Source organism: Cricetulus griseus, chromosome 9 (assembly GCF_003668045.3).
Source record: "Cricetulus griseus strain 17A/GY chromosome 9, alternate assembly CriGri-PICRH-1.0, whole genome shotgun sequence".
Lineage (NCBI taxonomy): Eukaryota > Metazoa > Chordata > Mammalia > Rodentia > Cricetidae > Cricetulus > Cricetulus griseus.
The window spans coordinates 4,258,735-4,277,224 of record NC_048602.1 but is presented as its reverse complement, the minus strand read 5'-3'; the positions used below and the strand labels follow the sequence as shown (position 1 = coordinate 4,277,224).

Here is an 18,490-nt window from a genome sequence, read left to right as displayed (position 1 = left end):
CAGGTCTGGGGACCTCTGCTGGCCGTTTGCGGGGTCCCCTGGTTGGCTTCTGCGCGGAAGTGACTTGGAGGGCAGAGGCGGAGTTTCCCCATGCCTGGCCGGCTTCCTTCCCTTCCGTTCATGTATTCAATTCAATTCAAAAAAGAAAAAAAGAAAACAAAAACAAAACACAAACTCTTAGTGCCTGCCTTTGGGATCTCAGAGTCCGTGTTGGGAGGAACTGTTGAGGAGAGCAAATGTCTGCTAGCTGTGGATGAGTAAGGCTGCACAGCCTGAAAGTAGACGGGCCTGCCTGGCCGCAGGAAAACTGCCCGCCTTTTCCTGGGTGTCCAGAGCTGAGGCCCCGTGTTCTTGGAAGATGTACTGGCCTCGCAGCTTCTGCCGGTCCCTGGGGCAGCAGAAATGAGTTCTGAATTGGTGGGGAAAAGATGCAGCTGAAACTTCTGATACTGTGTGGTGACAGGGTTAAGCAAGAGAGAAAGCAGAGTTGGCAATTGGTGGGGGAGTGTCCCTGGGATCTATCTATCTGGACACTGTCCTCTGAAAAATTAGCCAGAGCCACTACTCTGTATGTGACAGCCGACACAGCAGTGTTCGACCACCAGCCACTGGGGTATTTTTTAATAAATTATTCCCCGTTGTAACTGACAATTACTGCTTATGAAGGAAAATTTGGGGATTTTTTTTTTAAGATTTTATTTATTATGTGTACAACATTCTGCTTCCATGTCTATCTGCACACCAGAAGAGGGCACCAGATCTCATTACAGATGGCTGTGAGCCACCATGTGGTTGCTGGGAATTGAACTCAGGACCTCTGGAAGAGCAGCTGGTGCTCTTAAACTCTGAGCCATCCCTCCAGCCCCAAATTTGGGGATTTTTAAGAACCAGTTTGCCACCCAAATGGTACCACTGTTAATCTTGGTGTTAAATGTTCCTCTAGATATTTCTGTGCATAGACTTTGGTGTGTTTACATAGTTATTATTCTACTGTACATACAATTTTATGTCCCTTTTGTACTTAACAAATAAACTTTTTTTGCCATGTTACCAGTCTTAAAAACAAACAAACAAAAAAAAACCTCTCTAGAACAAAACTCTACAGAACTGTATCCACTGACTGTCTGTTAGAGGTGCTGCTTGCTGCTGCATTGTGGATCCATAAAGCAGGTAAGTAAGTAGGACTGGTGGGATTTCAGAGCTGGCAAGTACCCCTGAGAAGAGGCAAAGTGGACTGGGCAGGAGAGATGGGTCAGGACCTGGACTGAGTTCCCAGCACACACAGAGGGTAGCTTACAACTGCCTGTAAGTAACTCCCGCTGCGGGTGCATTCTCCTGCACACCCCCATCTACACACATAACTAATAATAAAACTATATGCATATTGGAAATAAGCACCGCAATGTTAAATAGACGATTAAGAAAATGCTTGCCCTGCCGGGCATTGGTGGCGCACACCTTAAATCCCAGCACTCGGGAGGCAGAGGCAGGAGGATCTCTGTGAGTTTGAGGTCAGCCTGGTCTACAAGAGCGAGTGCCAGGATAGGCTCCAAAGCTACACAGAGAAACCCTGTCTCGAAAAACCAGAAAAAGAAAAGAAAAAAGGCTTGCCCTTTATTGTACCAGTAAAATATTGAAAGGGAAGCAATGAGCCAGTTAGTTGGCCAGATGGAAGGAAAGTGTTCTGTCAAAGGGACTAGGAACAGCAAAATCGGAGAGAAGAGCCCCTCTAGATGCCCCACAAATAGAAGGCACGTGTGGCCGGAGTGGAACCATGAGGGGGAACCATAGAGGATGACTAGAGAAGAAAGACTTCACCCAGTGGCTTGCAAACCATTGTGAGAGTGTTGACTTTTGTTTAGACATGAGAAGCTGCTGAGAGACTCTAAACAGAGCGGGGACTTCATCTGACACATTGTATAAAGGGCCTGGGTGACACAGGAGGTCCAGAGGGGGGAGAAGGAGGAGGAGGAGGAGGAGGAGGAGGAGGAGGGGAAGGAGGAGGGGGAGGGGGAGGGGGAGGAGGAGGACATGGAGGACGGAGTAAATGAAGAATCCACAATTTCCAAGCAAGAAAGGTCAAGATCCCCGGTTTGGGATCCAGCTTCCAGGAAAAGATGGAATTCTCACCCACAGTTGTGATGTGAAACACGGAAGACTGTCCTGAGGGAGACAAGAGTCGGGGGATCATTTTTCAAGACAATGCTGCACGTCCAGCACGGGCATGGCAGTATCACCCCAACCCCTGGGAGGAAAGGCAAAAAGATCCAGAGTTCAAAGCCAGTAGCAGCAGAGCGTTTGAAGCCAGCGTGTCTGAAAGACAAGACAAAACAAAAAACAGGGAACTGAGGAGAGAGTTTGGCAAAGCACTTGCCTTGGAGATGAGGACACATGGGCTCCAGGGCCCATGTAAACAGTTGTGTAGGGTGGCCTTTTGCAATCTCAATGCTGGGGATGCAGAGACAGAGGAGGGATCCTAGGGGTCAATGGCCAGCCAGCCTCAGTGGTAAGCCCCAGGTCTCACCAAGAAACCATGCCTCAAAAATAGAAGCCGAAAAATATTTTAATAAGCCCGGCAGTGGTGGCACGCACCTTTATTCCAGTACTCTGGAGGCAGAGGCAGGTGGAGGCCAGCCTGGTCTACATATTGAGTTCCAGGACAGCCAGGGCTACTTAGTATGACCCTATCTTGATAAAAAGGTGGGGGGTGGGGGAGCAGGAGGGTTGGCAAGATGGCTCATCAGCCAAAGGCACTTGCTGCCAAGGCTGCGAATCTAAGTTTGATCCCTGGAATCCACATAACTGAAGGGAGTTCCCATAAACTGTACTTTGATCGCAGACACACTGTGGCTCACCTCCTTCGAATAAATATGTGTAATTAAAAATAAAATGGTGGACAGCAGTCCTAAAGGACAGGGCTCAAAGTTGTCCTGTGGCCTCCATGTGCACTTACACACACACACACACACACACACACACACACACACACACACACACACCACAGCAGTAATAAAAATCACTCCCACCCTGAACCCCAACTAACAGGAATGCCAGTCTTGGCTGTCACCGCGCCAGGGGTCCTCAGACTCTAGCCCAGCAGTGTCCAAAGATCCAAAGAGTTTTGTAGGAGGTGCTTTTGATGACAAGCACTTTCCCCCTGCCCTTTCTCGTCCTGGTCTAAGGAATTATCAGAGATGAATGGCTTTCAGACCAGCCGACTTCCCTGCTGAGCCGTCTCTGCTTTGATCTTCAGTTTTGAGAGAAACAAGAGAATGGCCCTAGAGATTGGGCTCCCTTGGTCTTTGTGTTGTTTTGAGTCGTCATTTTTTCTTTTTCTTTTTTTTAAAGATGTAGTTTGGCCTGGTGGTGGCGCACGCTTTTAGTCCCAGCACTCAGGAGGCAGAGGGCAGGTGGATCTGAGTTCCAGGCCGCCCTGGTCTACAAAGTGAGTTCCAGGACAGCAGCCTAGATTATCTCCAAAAAACCACCACCACCAACAAAAAATGATACAGCCTGAGCCTCCAGAATGCTGGAGTTGTAGGTGCGCACTACCATACTTGGTACAACTACAAGTCTCTCCAAATATTTTAGGGGTGTTTCACCTACCTGCCAATCACCACACATGCCCTTTTTTTTTGTTTTCTTTTGTTTTGTTTTTTAAAAAGATCGATACGAACTGTATGGTGGTGCAGCCTTTAATCAAAGCACTCAGAGTTCAAGGACAGCCTGGTGTACATTGCAAATTCTAGCACAGCCAGGGCTCCATGAGGACCTGTCTCAAAAAAAATTTAAACAAGTATATTGTTCTGGGGATGCAAAAATACTTATAACATCTACGATTTTTTTTTAAAGGAAAACCCTGTTTTCTATTCCCACCGTTAACAGCCAGGGCATTTTATGCCAAGCACTGCAAGCCATCGAGCAAAGGCTTGGGTCAGGAGCGGCAGAACCCCGGGCCGGTGAACATTCCTGGCATCTTGCCTGCAGGACGGGGACAAAGCAGCGACCTGTGGAAACCCTGGCCCAGAAAGTGCCTGAGAGCCTGCCCCAACCAGTCAGCTGCCTCAGCAAGAGGACCCAGCCCGCGCACCGCGTCACAGCGGGATCTCACAGCGGGGCCGGATCCACCAAGTCCAGTTAAGGGTCGAAATTCTCTGCGACGCAGCCCCGAGTTTTGTGAAGCTGGCGCTCCCCAGCCTTTGGCGTCCTAAAGACGGGGAAACTGAGGCCAGGGAACCTGGGCAGGTCATGCGGTGATGAGAGCCTGCCGGCCCAGGGTAACTGTGGGCAGGGGATGCGCCGCGGGGGCATTGGGATGGGAAGCCCGGGCGAGCCGCTCTGCAGCGGGCGATGCTGAGTCACCGGGACGCGGAGGCGGGGGAGCGCGGGAGCGCGCCCCTCGGGGAGGGGAGGGGAGGGACGGGGCGGGGCTCCGGGCACGCGCACTCACCCCGCGAGCACACGCAGCACCTCGGCTAGCTGCGTGCAGCCTGGCACGTCCAGGGAGGGGGCGGGGCGGGCGCATGTGCGCATGTGCGGGCGCGGCGGGGGCTGGGGGGGGGCGTCGGAGCGGCGTGGTGAGCCTTAGGATGAAATCGCCTGCGCTTGCACGTCTGGCATGGTTGGAAAGCGCTGGTTGTGTGCACGCCCCGTGAGGAGGGTTAAGATCTCAGCGCCAGGGAGGCTGAGACAGGCGTGTTCGATGCCAGGCTGGGTCTATATAGTATCAAATCCAAATCGGGCTACAAGGGGAACCCTCTCACTAAATAAATAAATAAATAAATAAATACAGGGTGCATCGCTCAGACGCGACACTCCCGACGATAATTCCCTGCCGGTGCTGATGGAATTCTGGGGAACAATTCTTATGTCAGGTGTGCGTTCCAATTTGCAAATCCTGTCCCCCCTTCGCCCCCCCCGCAACCCCCTGCGTCTGTCACTAGTTGCCTGATGGGGGTCTGGGAATTTAGTCCTTAACAGGTCTTAGCTCTCCTGGGGCCTTCTGCTGGGAGAACAAATGCGCACACCAGATTCCCGGGCACCACTGACGGGCAAGCATAAGCAGGGAATTACTGAGAGTTAAGCGGTGACTTTGGAGCAGTGGTTCTCCGCCTTCCTGCTGCTGCAACCCTCTAACACGGTTCCTCCAGCCCTGGTGACCCTCAACCATAAAATCATTTTCACTGCTACTGTAACTGTAGTCTTGCTACTGCTTTGGATTCTAATGCAAAACGTGTTTCCCGATGGTCTTAAGCGACCCTTGCGAAAAGGTTTTTGGACCCACAAAGGGGTCGAGACCCACAGCTTGAGAGCAACGGGGGGCGGGGGAGCAGTTGGAGGGAGCAGGGGAAGGAAGTGTGGGCACGCGGGGAGGGGTGGGGGCCTGGGGAAGCCTGATGCTGTCCAGGAAGAAGAGGGCCTCATGGCAGTGACTTAAAGGATACGCTCTTAAGGTGTGCTTGAGGCTTCTCTTAAAAGGACCCCATGACTCACTTAAGGAGGTTTCTAGAACCTTACCAAGGATGGGGAACACGGGGCTGTCTCCCCTGTAGGACACAAACAAGGACTGCACAAATCTTTGCATGCAATTTGGCCTTCTAACAAGCGCATGGCCCCATGGGAAATGAGCTTGGCACTAAGACTGTCCTTCCTGTCACCTAGGCCCACATCCCAACGGGGTAACTCCAATCCAAGAACACACACACTCCCCTTGGAGTTGTGGTTGAATTCTAAGCCCTGCATAAGACCAAATCCAGGATCCAATCAGACAGGCTCGTTCCCTGGACTCCTCCACCGTGGGCTTCCTCTTGACAACCATGGAGCTGGGTACCCATTATCTCTGTTCCAGACCAGGTGGATGCAGGAGTGGCCTGCACAGCAGAGGGGGATTAGATGCAGCACTGCCATGGGGAGAAAGGAAGGACCCCAACTGCTGGTGTACTCCTTCACCCCTCAGACGGGCTGAGGCCGCCTAAGCCCGCCAACCCAGCCAGGACATGGTGGAGCTATGATGCTCCTTTCATGACCACTGATGGAAACAGAAGCAGCTAAGTCAAACAGAGCACACTAAGTCCTTTGTCTTCCTGCTGGTTGTTTACTTATTGGCACTGGGGACTCAATTCGGGGCCTTGGGCTTGTTGCTAGGCTCATGTTCTACCACTGAAGAACAACCCCATCACCTGTGTGTTGTTTTTGAGACAGGGTCTTATATAACCCAGGCCAGGCTGGCCTTGCACTGACCCTCTCCTATCTACCTTCAAAAGGCTGGTAGAAAAAAAAAAAAAAAAAACATCATTCCTGGGTTTGCTCCTTGGACAGGCTGTTAGCACAGGTCACAGCATCCTGCCCGAAAGGACGAAGGTGCTAGGACCAACTCCAGAAAAGAGCCCACATCCTTCAAGGGACAGTCTTCACCTGCCCATGCAGAGGCTTTCCGCCAATGACCTTAGGAGCTGCAACTGGCTGGTTGATCTGCTCCCTCCCAGTCCGATCCATCCGTTGAGTGGTCTTCCCTTTGACAGGTCTGAGACTCAGAGGACGAGCTGACCTGGAAGCCAGCTCCTTCCTGCACAGCTTTGCCAAGTGAATTATTGCTTCTGACATGTGTCTGCTGCAGTTAATTTTAAATAAGATGCAGAGTATTATTAAATGCATATTTTAATAAAGCCAATAGTTATTTTACTTATAGGAGCTTTAAAAGTAAGATACAAAATGTAGAGTTCCAGTTTGGAAGGTCACAACTATTCACATGATGTCCTGCTGATGCCGAGCAAGGCAGCCATGCTTTGGCCGTGCTGAGGACACTCTCACACGCACATACAGGCGCTCTGGCGAGACGCCTTTCTGCCAAGCACAGCACCTGGGATTACCAGTGTTCAGGGCAAGGCGGTGCTGGCAACAGCACCTATGTGGAGACTACACAAACCGCTTCACACGGTCTTACAGCCATGGAGACACAATGTCTTCCTTAATAGAGAAAAACAGACCAGAGATGACAGTTAGTATCACCTGTGCCAGGGCACAAGGAGAGACCTTGGCCCAGGGTGAGGTCTTCGGGAGGCACTATGAAAATGAGCGTACTGCAGTGGACTAGAACTCGAAACACAGGGCACTGTGGACACATTACTGAAGGAAATAGAAAGTTTTTTTTTACAAGTAAAACAGCCACAAGGAACTCTGAACAGATTAGTGTGCACACTGTGACAGCTAACACAGACAGCAACCACACAGGGCTGGTGTAAAGTACGTGCCTGGAAAACTCTTATGTACAAAATAGTTCTCTGTAAACATGGTGAGGCGAATATTCCGAACCCATGGGGAAGGATCGTCAGTACAGGCAGAAATGGCACCCGCCCCCACACAGCACAGATGACAACAGCTGGGGCCTCCAGCAGCCTGGAGACACAGTACTACACATGCAGGTGGCTGGGCTCAGACACCCGACAGGTCCTCTATAATATTCTTGTGTGTGAATGTGTGTGTGTGTGTGCATGTGTGTGGTGTGTATACGTAGATTCTTTTTGGTATTTTTAAATATAAATTTATCTGTAGAAAAATGAGAACATAAATGTGTTATTACAATCTTTGTTGGAAAAGCTTACATGGTGTTAGAAAGAATAAACCATTTATTAGTAGTTAACATATATTAAAATGGTTTAATGATTTAAGAAAATATAAAAAAAATTAATACTGTCAAACTTTCATACCAGAAAATATCATGGATTTTTCTCAATTAGACATTTTCAAAGATGAAATATGAAAATTTTAAATAAGTTTCATATAAAGAACTTTCCGCAACCTCAATTAATATATAGTGGGAAGTGTCTACTCTATATAGATATATTTATTATTATTCTCAATTGAAGCACCATTCAATTCTTCTGGATCCATTCTGGCTGGAAAATATCCCCAAATCTGTTTAATGGCACATGTTAACTAAAAGTGAGGTGGTTTTTTTGTTGTTGTTGACTAAACAAAGACTTTGAATTCCTGTCTACATCATAATTCTTTTGCCTGTTGAGCCAGCTTGCGAATGTCACTGTGGTTCTGAGTGTGGGGGTCTTGGTGCAGCCCCTCCCCACAGTTGCTTCCTTTGAGGAGCGCGGTGCTGCCTTGGTCATGGTGGAAGGATGGAGGGCAGCAGGTGCGGCTCCCCAATCCTGCTCCTGTAAACCCCATGAGCCTGCACCCCGGGCTGCTTCTGAGCAGAGGGGCTGCCCACCCAAGGAAGCCAGGTGGCCGCTCCTGATCACAATGTCTTGAATAAGCTGAAACGAAGACAGCGCTGAGCTAACCTCCAGCCAGGGTACCTGGGCTCTTAAGATAGCCAATGTGTTTTAGGCAGGAGACATTTTTAACTGAAAACCTACATGAGAAGTATCTATAAAACCAGTGATAGGAGTGGGTCCCACTCAGTGTGTTAAAGAGGAGAGTTTCAGAGAATGGTCAGTTTCGTTCTCAGCCTGCAGGCCTCATGCCTTTCCCACATGCAGGGCTGACAACCTTTGGACTGTGTTTTCCAAGAGTGGCCATTGGCCACCTGCACCAGGATTACCTGAGGTGCTTATTAAGCATGCAGATTGCCAGCAGCCCCCGTGTGTCAGAAATCTCCATTTTCAGCTATCTCCCAGGGGTCTGCTACCTTCAAAGTTTGAGAAATCAGGCTTTAAAGATTTGGAGCTGCCAATCACCTCTGACCCAAGGAACATTTCTGCCCCTGCGACAGAGGTGCACTGGTCCTTTTGGGGGCTAGTTATCAGCTACTCAGCCCTGGGGACACTGGCCCCAACAGCTTTGATGGGCAACAGGACGGCTGTGGTTAGTACTGGGGCAGATAGGCTGGTCTGCGCTCAGCCTTCCCAGGGAAGGCCTTGAAGCCCTTGGGTGCCGCCTTATGTGCTGGTGGAGGTGGGGGCTGGGGAGCTGTCTGCACATAGGTGAAGGAGGTGGTATTGCAGTCACTGGTTGCAGCCCCCCACACAGGGGACTGCAGCATCTGCATGGTGTCGCTCCACTGGCTGCCAGGACTGGAGACTGGGTAGAGTGGTGCCGCGGGGCTGGGCAGCGTGCTGGGCAGCGGGGAAGGGTGCTGCCATGGGGCTTTGGGTGGCCACGTTTTGGTTTTGTTATCCTGGGGAACAGAAGACACTTCTTAGTGACGTATCTAGTGAGCTGTCATTGTGCCCCCAAGCCCCAACTCCCAGCTCTCCCAACCGTCTTTCTATCTAGGGGACAGGGTGACAGCACCAGCCTCCCATAGCCTGGTGCAGGGGACATTCTGATAGTGACATCAGCACTCAATGCCTGCACGATGCACACAACAGTCCGGTGGCCCAGCTGTGGAACTGAATCCGTGTGTCTGGACATAGACACTCAGGTATGTGCACAACTTTCCCAGCCTGGGGACAGTTCCAGGGCCCCCCCACTCCTGCATTCACAGCCCTTACTTATACTGAACTGATCTGAGCAGAGGGTGTGGCAAGTGGCTCTCAGTTCAGTGATGAACAGTCTTAGAGCTTTCTCTATGAAAGACTGCAGCAGCCGAGGTGGTCCTAGCTCGCGAGAAGATGACCCACCACAAAGATGACCCCTTTTGGCCCACGGTCTTTACCGTGAGCTGGCTCACAGTACCTGGTTCCCATCCTCCACAGTGGTGAGGAGAGGCGGGCAGGGCAGTGTGCTGGTCTCCTGCTCTCCACTGCTGTGTTTCCTGAAAGAATTAAGAGCTCAGAGAATGACCACTTGGCTTCACTGTATGGCACACAGACAGATTAGTGATTGGTTGTGGTCTCCAGGTCCCCGGTCTAGGTGAGGAGGCCTTGGTCCACCAAGGTCAGTGGGACATGGGAGCTGGCACGCCTATAAGGCCCTTGCAGGAAGTGGGCAGGAGTTGCAGCCAGCATAGGGAGGGCACTGGCTGTTTCCTACAACTTTCTGAGTTAATCCCCTTTGGCTTCTCATTAATTTACTCAATAGTTACTTAAAATGTTTAACATGTGCTAGATATGTTTGGGACTTAAAAAAATATGTATGAAACTGTCAATGAATAAAATATTCTAGAAAAATAAAAACCATGCGAGCTTTACATTGCTGATAAAGGGGGCAAGAAACAGCAGATCTGAGCCAAAACTCCTCTGACAGGTACAGACGCCACAGGGGTGACTTCCTTCTCTCACACAGACTGCTGCTAGAGCGCCCACCAGCCCATCACAGAGCTTGCAACCGCAGGCCAGCCTCTTCCTCATGGAAGACACACCCTGAAAGTATCTCCAAAGGCCTTTGCTTTCCACCTGTCACAGGGCAAGCTGGCAGGCACAACGCTTCTGGCTTTCCCAGCGACAGAGCTGGTTCAGCCATTTCCTTACCTTCTCTGTTTGACAGCAGCAACGAGGTCAGGCCCTGAAAACATGGAGAACAGGCTGTCCCCATTGGCTGAAGAGGCCTCATCACTGGAGCTGGTGGAGTCTCCCTGAGCACCTGACCAGCCGCTGTGCAGGCTGTCCCTGAGAGTGGAGAGACACTGGTCACTTACTACTGTCACTCCCTGCCAAAACTTGCCATGCCTTCCCTTTCTCTTCAAAAGTAATAGTGCCCTCACTCCCTTTTGTTTCTCAGAAGCCTGTGGCTGGTATGCGAGTGGCTTTAGAGAAAAGTAAAGTGGGGTTGCTTTCACTGTCCAGACTAACTAACAGGAAGCAATGAGACACAAATTCATAGTTCTTACACACCTGTTTATTTGTGCCTGTATGAGTGTATGTGGACCACCTGTGTGCAGGTGCCCCCAGAGGCCAGAAGAAGAGGGGGTCAGCTCCGCTGAACTGAAGTTATAAACAGTTGTGAGCTACCACACGGATGCTAGGAGCTGTTTGGGCCCTCTGCAAAATCAGTAAGTGCTCTTAAGTCGCTGGGCCCATATTATTCACCCCTCTGAAATAAGGTTTCTCTAGGTAACTCAGGCTGGCCTCCAACTTGCTACTATGTAGCCCATGCTACCGGGAACTCCAGACAGTTGTTCTGTGTCTCTGTGTCTACCTCCCACACGCTGCGATCATGGGGGTGGGACAGGGGTTTTTCAATGCACTAGAACTGGAGCCTATTCTTTGGTTTTTGCTGTGCAGGGATTGAGCTCAGGCCCCTGCACATGCTGGGTAAGCACTCCACCACAGAGCCATTACACCCCAGGCCATCTTTGCCTTCTGTGGGCTATAATAACTGCATTCTACAACCTCATGGGTTTCACACCCAGAAAGGCCACATGAAACACCATTAAATAAGATCCCTGCTCTAAGAGGAAAAGGCCCCTTTGTTTTCTATTGCTTTACTCCTAAGTAATTACAATTTTTCAGAGATAAAATATTTTAATTTAAAAAAATATTTAAAAATCTCCTGCCGAGCAGGGCGTTGGTGGCTCACACCTTTAATCCCAGCACCCGGGAGGCAGAGGCAGGAGGATCTCTGTGAGTTCGAGACCAACCTGGTCTATAAGAGCTAGTTCCAGGACAGCCTCCAAAACCACAGAGAAACCCTGTCTCGAAAAACCAAAAATAAATAAATACTAAAAATCTCGTGTATGTGCACTGCATTTATAAGAGGCTATCTTCAAGCACTCACTCATAGCAGAGTGTATTTCTGTGGATACATCATACCCCTTGGCATCCTATATTAGGATCTGACCCCATGAAGCAACATCACACTTTCACTGTCCAGTAAACAGGAATGAAAACCAGTGAGCCCCCCACTGCCCCCTTAACTAAGGCTGCAAGGGGCATCCAGATCCCAAATTGGCTTCCTTCCTTTCTGCAGAACTCACCCTTCTGCGAAGAACTCTGGCAAAGGCCAGGTCCGATGGGCATCGTCCATGGGCGGCCAGTTGCCCCGGGGGTTGCCTGGCCGGCGGCCATGCTGGGCTTGCCTCTTCTGCTGCATTGCCTGGCTCACTCCTGCTACATAGCGTGCAAACTCTGGGTCTGAGCCCACTGTGTTGAGACAAAGGAAAAATCGGGATTTAAGGCCAAACTGGCCTCTTCCCTTTTTCCCCTCTAAGAATGAGCTGGTGGTACACACGGGAAAGTTGGAAAGAACCTGGCAGGGAACTGGTAACTGTTTGGCTGCAGGCTATGGCCACGCCCTGCAGAAACATGGCGCTTAGATCACATAGGTTTGAGGGTGGGGTTGGCGTGTGGGGCTGTCAGCAGGACATATGCCTAGGCTGGCTGTTAAGAGGACAGAAGACAAAACTCCAAACTTTCCACAGCTACTTTTGTTTTTGCTTCTTGAGAAAAGGTTTTACTATGGGCCAGGCTGGCCTTGAACTCACAGAGATCCTCCTGACTCTGCCTCCTAGGTGCTGGGATCAAAGGCGTGCACCTCTCAGCCCAGCTCCAAAGCTAAATTTTTAACACAAATAGGAATTTTTAAAAAATGTTTAAGGGGCTGGAAAGATGGCTGAGCAGTTAAAGAGTACTTGTTGCTTTTGTGGGAGGCCTGAGTTCAATTCCTAGCACCCACATGATGACTTACAACCACCCATAATTCCAGGCACTCATGTGGTGGACATTCATATACGTAACAATCTAAACATTATTTTTCAAAAATTTGTGTGTATGGGGCTGGAGAAATGGCTCCTTGTTGCAGCTGGGCGTTGGTAATGCACGCCTTTAATCCCAGCACTCTGGAGACAGAGGCAGGTTCTGTGAGTTCGAGGCCAGCCTGGTCTACAAAGTGAGTGCCAGGATAGGCTCCAAAACTACACAGAGAAACCCTGTCTCGAAAAACAAAACAACAAAACAGAAACAAAACTGGGGTTCTTGCCAGGCGTTGGTGGCCACACCTTTAAAACCCAGCACTCAGGAGGCAGAGGCAGGCAACCTCCTGTGAACTGAAGGTCAGCCTCGTTAGTCTACAGAGCAAGTTCCAGGACAACCAAGGCTACACAGAGAAACCCTGTTTACAAAGACAGAAAGAAAAGAAAAGGCAAAAGATGGGGACTCTGAAGCTGGATAAGGTGCTCCCTTACCTTCTCAGCCACTTCCCCGGTGTGCTCCCCATGCCTACATAATCTCCCCTGCACCTGCCTCCCGACAGTGATAAGACCCTAGGGTCGGCTGGCTGGCGGCTGGCAGGGCAGGGTGGGGGCCTACTAGTACAGCATACTAGTGTGTATACACATGCATGAGCCTCCACAAGGCCATGGCCAGCAAGCCTCTGAGAGCTCACCAGCGACCATGCTGCCCTTGTAAACTCGGTGAGCAGTGGGAAGGCCTCACCTACCTGCAGGGTCAAAAGGCAAAATCTCCCCCAGCATTCCCAAGACTCCATCACTTTGGTCACGGTTTGGCCAGGTGTTATTCCTGGGTCCCTGTGGCTTCTGTCCCAAAACTTCTGACACCATATTGTCCATATAGCTGCTCACGAGGCCCAAGCTGTACAAGTCAGAGCTGAGGTCAGATATGCCAGGCCACTGACCAAGAGGAGACAGACCCGCTGCCATGGGCGGTGCTGGCTGCTGAGATGAGCCATGGACCCATTTCCCAGGTGCCCGAGGCTGGGGTGGAGTCTGCTGTGATCCAATGGGTTGGAGCAGGTGTTGGTAGTACTGGACTTGGGGCTGCTGTTGCTTTGGAGACTGCTGCTGAGGTGCCAGACCTTGCTGGGGTGCCAGAGGTGTGTGTGCTCCAGCCTGGGGTGGCCGTAGTGGAGGAGCCAATGGCAGTGATGGCTGCTGTGGTTGAATGGCTCCTGCCTTCTGTTCAGTCACCATGGCAGTGGCAGTGGAATTACGCCTTGTCACTAGTGGGGACCCCTGATGTGACTGGCCCATGTTGAAGCCTGAGAGAAAATCTATCACTTCCTGCATTTCCTGATCCGTGGGCAAGTTCATGCCCTTCTCGTCCTTGCCCTCATCCCGATGCAGGGAGTTCTCGTGTCTCTCCAGGAGAAAACCATTGACCACTGGGTTACTGGAGTTCTGAGCCGCCTGTGAAGGGTCTGCAGTCCTGGGGAAGTTACCAATGTTCAAAATGCTCTGTAACCGTGTATCCATATTGCCTGGCATCTTGGCCTTCTCCTCTGAACACCCAGCTGCGAAGACGTTTTTGGAATAGTGTGTGCTGCTGGAGCTGGTGCATGACACCTTCTTGGTGAACCGAGACGTCAGTTTGGAGAAGGTCTTCTGCAGGCCTGAGGACTTGCTTCCGCTCCCAGGTGGCAGATCAGCCTGGTTCCCAAAGTCACAGATGTCCCTTTGCAGTTGGATCTGTATACAGGGCAAAGCTTGTTCCCTATTTGGACAGGAGAAACAGGAAAGGACGTCAGCAGCTGAGAGCGAGCGCCTGTTACTCCTGACTGCTAACGTGCTGATGGACTTGCAACACCAGCGCTCCGGAGTGAGCAAGTGAGTGAAGGGAGACGGGGAGGAGAGTGGAGAAGGCACAAGGACGTGCCGGACTTTGAGAAAAAGACCGTCAACCTGACAGAAACCAGTTAGTTATCTGGGAACTGGACCCTCCACTGACAGCAGTTTTTTGTTTTGTTTTGCTTTGTTTTTTGGGGGGGGTTTCAAGACAGGGTTTCCCTGTGTAGCTTTGGAGCCTATCCTGGCACTCACTCTGGAGACCAGGCTGGCCTCGAACTCACAGCGATCCACCTGCCTCTGCCTCCCGAGTGCTGGGATTAAAGGCGTGCACCACCAACGCCTGGCAACCAACAGCAGTGTTATGGTAAGACTGTGGGCATTTTCTTGACCAATGATTGATGAGGGAGGACCCAGCTCACTGTGGGCAGTGCCACCCTGGACAGGCGGTCCTGGGTTGTGTAAGGAAGCAGACTCTGCAGGCCATAGCAAGTAAGCCAATATCTACCTGTCTCTGTCTCTGTCTCTCCCTCCCTCCCTTCCTCCCTCCCTCCGCCTCCCAAATGCAAGTGCTAGGTTTGAAGGCATGTGTGACAAGGCCTGGCCCTGAGTACTTTTTCTTTTCTTTTCTTTCTCTTTGGTTTTCTGAGACAGTGTTTCTCTGTGTAGCTTGTGAACCTGTCCTAGAACTAGCTCGGTAAACCAGGCTAGCCTCTGAGTACTTTTTCTACTGCAGGAGAATACTGTAGATAATTATTACATGAGGCAGGGGACAAGGCTGCTATGACCCTTGACAAAGACAGGGGAGGACAGGACAGGACAGGACAGGACAGGACAGGACAGGACAGGACAGGGGAGGACAGGACAGGGGAGGACAGGACAGGGGAGGACAGGACAGGGGAGGACAGGGGAGGATAGGACAGGGGAGGACAGGACAGGGGAGGACAGGACAGGGGAGGACAGGGGAGGGGAGGGGAAGAGAGGAGAGGAGAGGAGAGGAGAGGAGAGGAGAGGAGAGGAGAGGAGAGGAGAGGAGAGGAGAGGGAAACACTGAAAGGACCGGAGTCAGCCTTTGCCTCCCTGGTGCTGAGATTAAAGGCGTGTGCCACCGCTGCCGGCTTTCTTTCTTGCTTCCCGTCCCCATACGCTCTGTGGCCTGAGCACCCGTGCACTGTGTATGGTGGTGTTGACGATATTGCTGCTGCCTGTGGATCACTGTACAGTTAGTTCAGGTGTGTGGAGGGGACACCAACCTCCCTGCCCTCCAGCGGTTCAAGTCCAACACGGCTGTGTAAAGCACATCCACCAGACCCAGGGTCTTCTCGGGATCCAGGCTTCTCTGCAGCAGGGACATTGTGGCAGGGTCTTCCTTCAGGCACCTAGGCACAAACCAGGTCACATTTGCCGTGGTATTCAGAGAAAGCATTGTGGAAAAGACTACAACTTATGAACTTTTAGCATAAAAAAACAAAACCGGAGTGCCAGGTGTGGCAGTGCAGGACTTTTGGTGCCAGCAGGTGGATGTCTGCCAGTTTAAAGCCAGTCTGGTATACATAGGGGCTTCCACGACAGCCAAGGCAACAGAGAGACACTTGTCAGACCCCCCGCCCCGGAAAAAAACCCATCCACCCTAGGGAGTATAGGAGCAGGAAGTGAGACACTAGAATCCCTGGGCAAATAGAAAGCACTGGCAGGCCCCGTGGGTCTGTGTCTCCATGGGAGCATGCCCCAATAGACAGCAGACTCAGACAAGGTCTGACACAAACAGGGCGGCATGGTAGAGAAGAGTGGATTTGTATGTCAGCATCCAGTGCACATCTAACTAGAGAAAACTGTAGCAGAATCTGGATTACTCTCAGAATGTGAACATTAGCCTGAAACTGGCCATCTTTTGACAAATGTCTTACAAAACATATTTCCTATTTATTTCATATTTCACTGAATAGCAGCAGAAGTAGATATGGGGTCTCACGGCAGCTGAGACCATCTGCACACGGGTGGGCTCTGACTCCAGTTCTGACACTGACCTCAACTCTGATAATCTCCACAGCGACAGGGACACTAGAAGTGGCATTTGTTTTAGTTTGGTCAAAATAAAGAGCTTTATTTTATTTTGTTTTCATTATCAAGACAGGGTTTCTCTGTGCATCCCGGGCACCCTTAGAACTCCTCTGTAGACCAGGCTGTTCTCAAACTCAGAGATCCACCTGTTTCTGCCCCCCAAGAAACACCACTACCCAGAGACACAGAGCTTTTAAATCACTTGCAACTCCCTAGGTGATATGGGTGTTTTGGTAGTGTTCGGGAAGGAAGAAAGAGGAGCACAGATGTTGGACACAACTCATCTCCAGACTGCCTTTCATTATACTGAGATTACCTCTGATCTCCAGATAGGCCAGACCCCTGCTACACGCTTGGGAAGACCTTCAACGCCACTTTCCCAAGCCGTGGGGGTGGAGGGAGGAGCTCCAGGGAGTTATAATCTACCACACTGACATGATAAAGGTCATGAAGACTGGAGAACTTCCCAGGTTCCTGAGTAGAGAACGTCCACTCAAGGTGCTAGTAATGGACACGCTCGGAGAGGCTGGGGCTTCATGCCTTCCCATATAACTTTCCATGACCCTCCTTTTGGCTCCTCACCTATCTCTACCTAGGTATCCATTATAATCAGCCCATGCTTCTATGTTCCTGAGTTCTAGGAGCCATTACAACAAATTATCAAACTTGAGGAAGAGATTATGGGAACTCCCAATTACAGCTGCTTGGTTAGAAAGGAGAGGTAACACCCTGGGCTTGGGAATGACTCGGGAAGCAGATTTGTGAGGCGGAGCCATTATCCTAACTGGGCTTTGTGTTAACTTTGGTGGTTTACATCAAATTCAAGTGTAGGGTACCAGGGTCTGCAGAAAATCAGAGAACTGCTTGGTGTGGGAAGCCCAGTGTTTGCTAAGTGTCTGTGATTATGGGGCTCTATGGGTCTCCACAGATTTCTCTGTCTAGACTGTTTAGCAGGAAGAGGCTCATATGACGGTTAGAGTGTGTGTGTGTGTGTGTGTGTGTGTGTGTGTGTGTGTGTGTGTGTGTGTGTAAGAATTATTTTATGTGTATGAGTGCTATCCACATTTCTATGTAGCATGCTTGTTTTCCACGGAGGTCAGTCGAATATTAGAACCCCTGGAACTAGAGTTACAGATGGCTGGGACCCATGACGCGGGTGCTGGGAACCAATCCCAGGTCCTCTGTGAGAGCAGCTTTTAACTGCTGAGCTATCACTCCAGTGTCCTCCTACCCAACCTCCATTTTAAATTTTTGAAATAAGAGTCTTGTTATGTAGCACAGGCTGACACCTTCTGAGTGCTAGGATAAGAAGTGTGGGCTACAACACCTGGCTTTTTACCAAACTTAGACACAGCCCAAGCCAAGGGTCTTCATCTCCAAATTACTCTCTCTCACTATGGCCTTCCAGGGCCTCTGTCACTTTGCCCCTAAGGTCTTCCCCTGTTCTGACTAGGTTTGCCACACCTGAGGGCTTTTGCTCTGCTGTTGCCTTTGCTTGGACAGCTCCCAAAACAGCCTATTACCTCTCTATCATCTCCACTGTCCACTATGGTCTCTCCATAACAAGCCTCTCCAGATTGGAGAGCCAGTTAACTGAGAAACAGACTTCCTGCCAGTTCCTGCCAGCCACTGAAAGGGGGCAGCAGTACTCCCAACACCACTTAGCTAGGGAAGAAACTTAAGTAAGGGATGAGAACTGGCCAACAAAGAAAGCCTGATGCTGGACTCCTAGGAGATCTTGCTAACCCAAACAGACCAACATTTGGCCCCTCAGTCCCTCAGCTGCAACAACCGACTACCAGGACATACCTGTTCCAGGCCCCTCAGCCCACTTCTGATTGAGTCTAGGCTTACCACTATGGTTTTACAAACTAAGAGATCATTTGCTGCTCAGACAAAAAAGGAGTGCTATAATTTCTAGTAATTTATTTTCTGAGAAATTAACAAATTAAGTTTATGCATTAGCCTTGAATGCTGACCAATAAAACCTTTTAAGGCTGCCCAGGAGTCTAGATAACAAATCCCTGAGACTCACTTAAACCTTCTACCTGTATTTTAAATCAAAACCCCGGTTTCCCA

At 50.4% G+C, this 18,490-nt stretch overlaps 1 protein-coding gene across 1 annotated transcript in view; it reads right to left on the bottom strand.

Moving 5' to 3' along the window:
* Positions 1-6,639: 6,639 nt before the first annotated feature.
* Positions 6,640-18,490, bottom strand: part of Garre1 (granule associated Rac and RHOG effector 1) — a 77,381-nt gene continuing 65,530 nt past the window's right edge. The window contains exons 10-15 of the mRNA XM_035449095.1: positions 15,604-15,729; positions 13,270-14,279; positions 11,810-11,975; positions 10,365-10,502; positions 9,631-9,709; positions 6,640-9,130 (exon numbers count right to left, since the gene is read on the bottom strand). Coding sequence (XP_035304986.1) covers positions 8,819-9,130; positions 9,631-9,709; positions 10,365-10,502; positions 11,810-11,975; positions 13,270-14,279; positions 15,604-15,729 — 1,831 coding nt within the window. The 3' untranslated portion in view covers positions 6,640-8,818. The remainder of the gene's footprint in view (positions 9,131-9,630; positions 9,710-10,364; positions 10,503-11,809; positions 11,976-13,269; positions 14,280-15,603; positions 15,730-18,490) is intronic.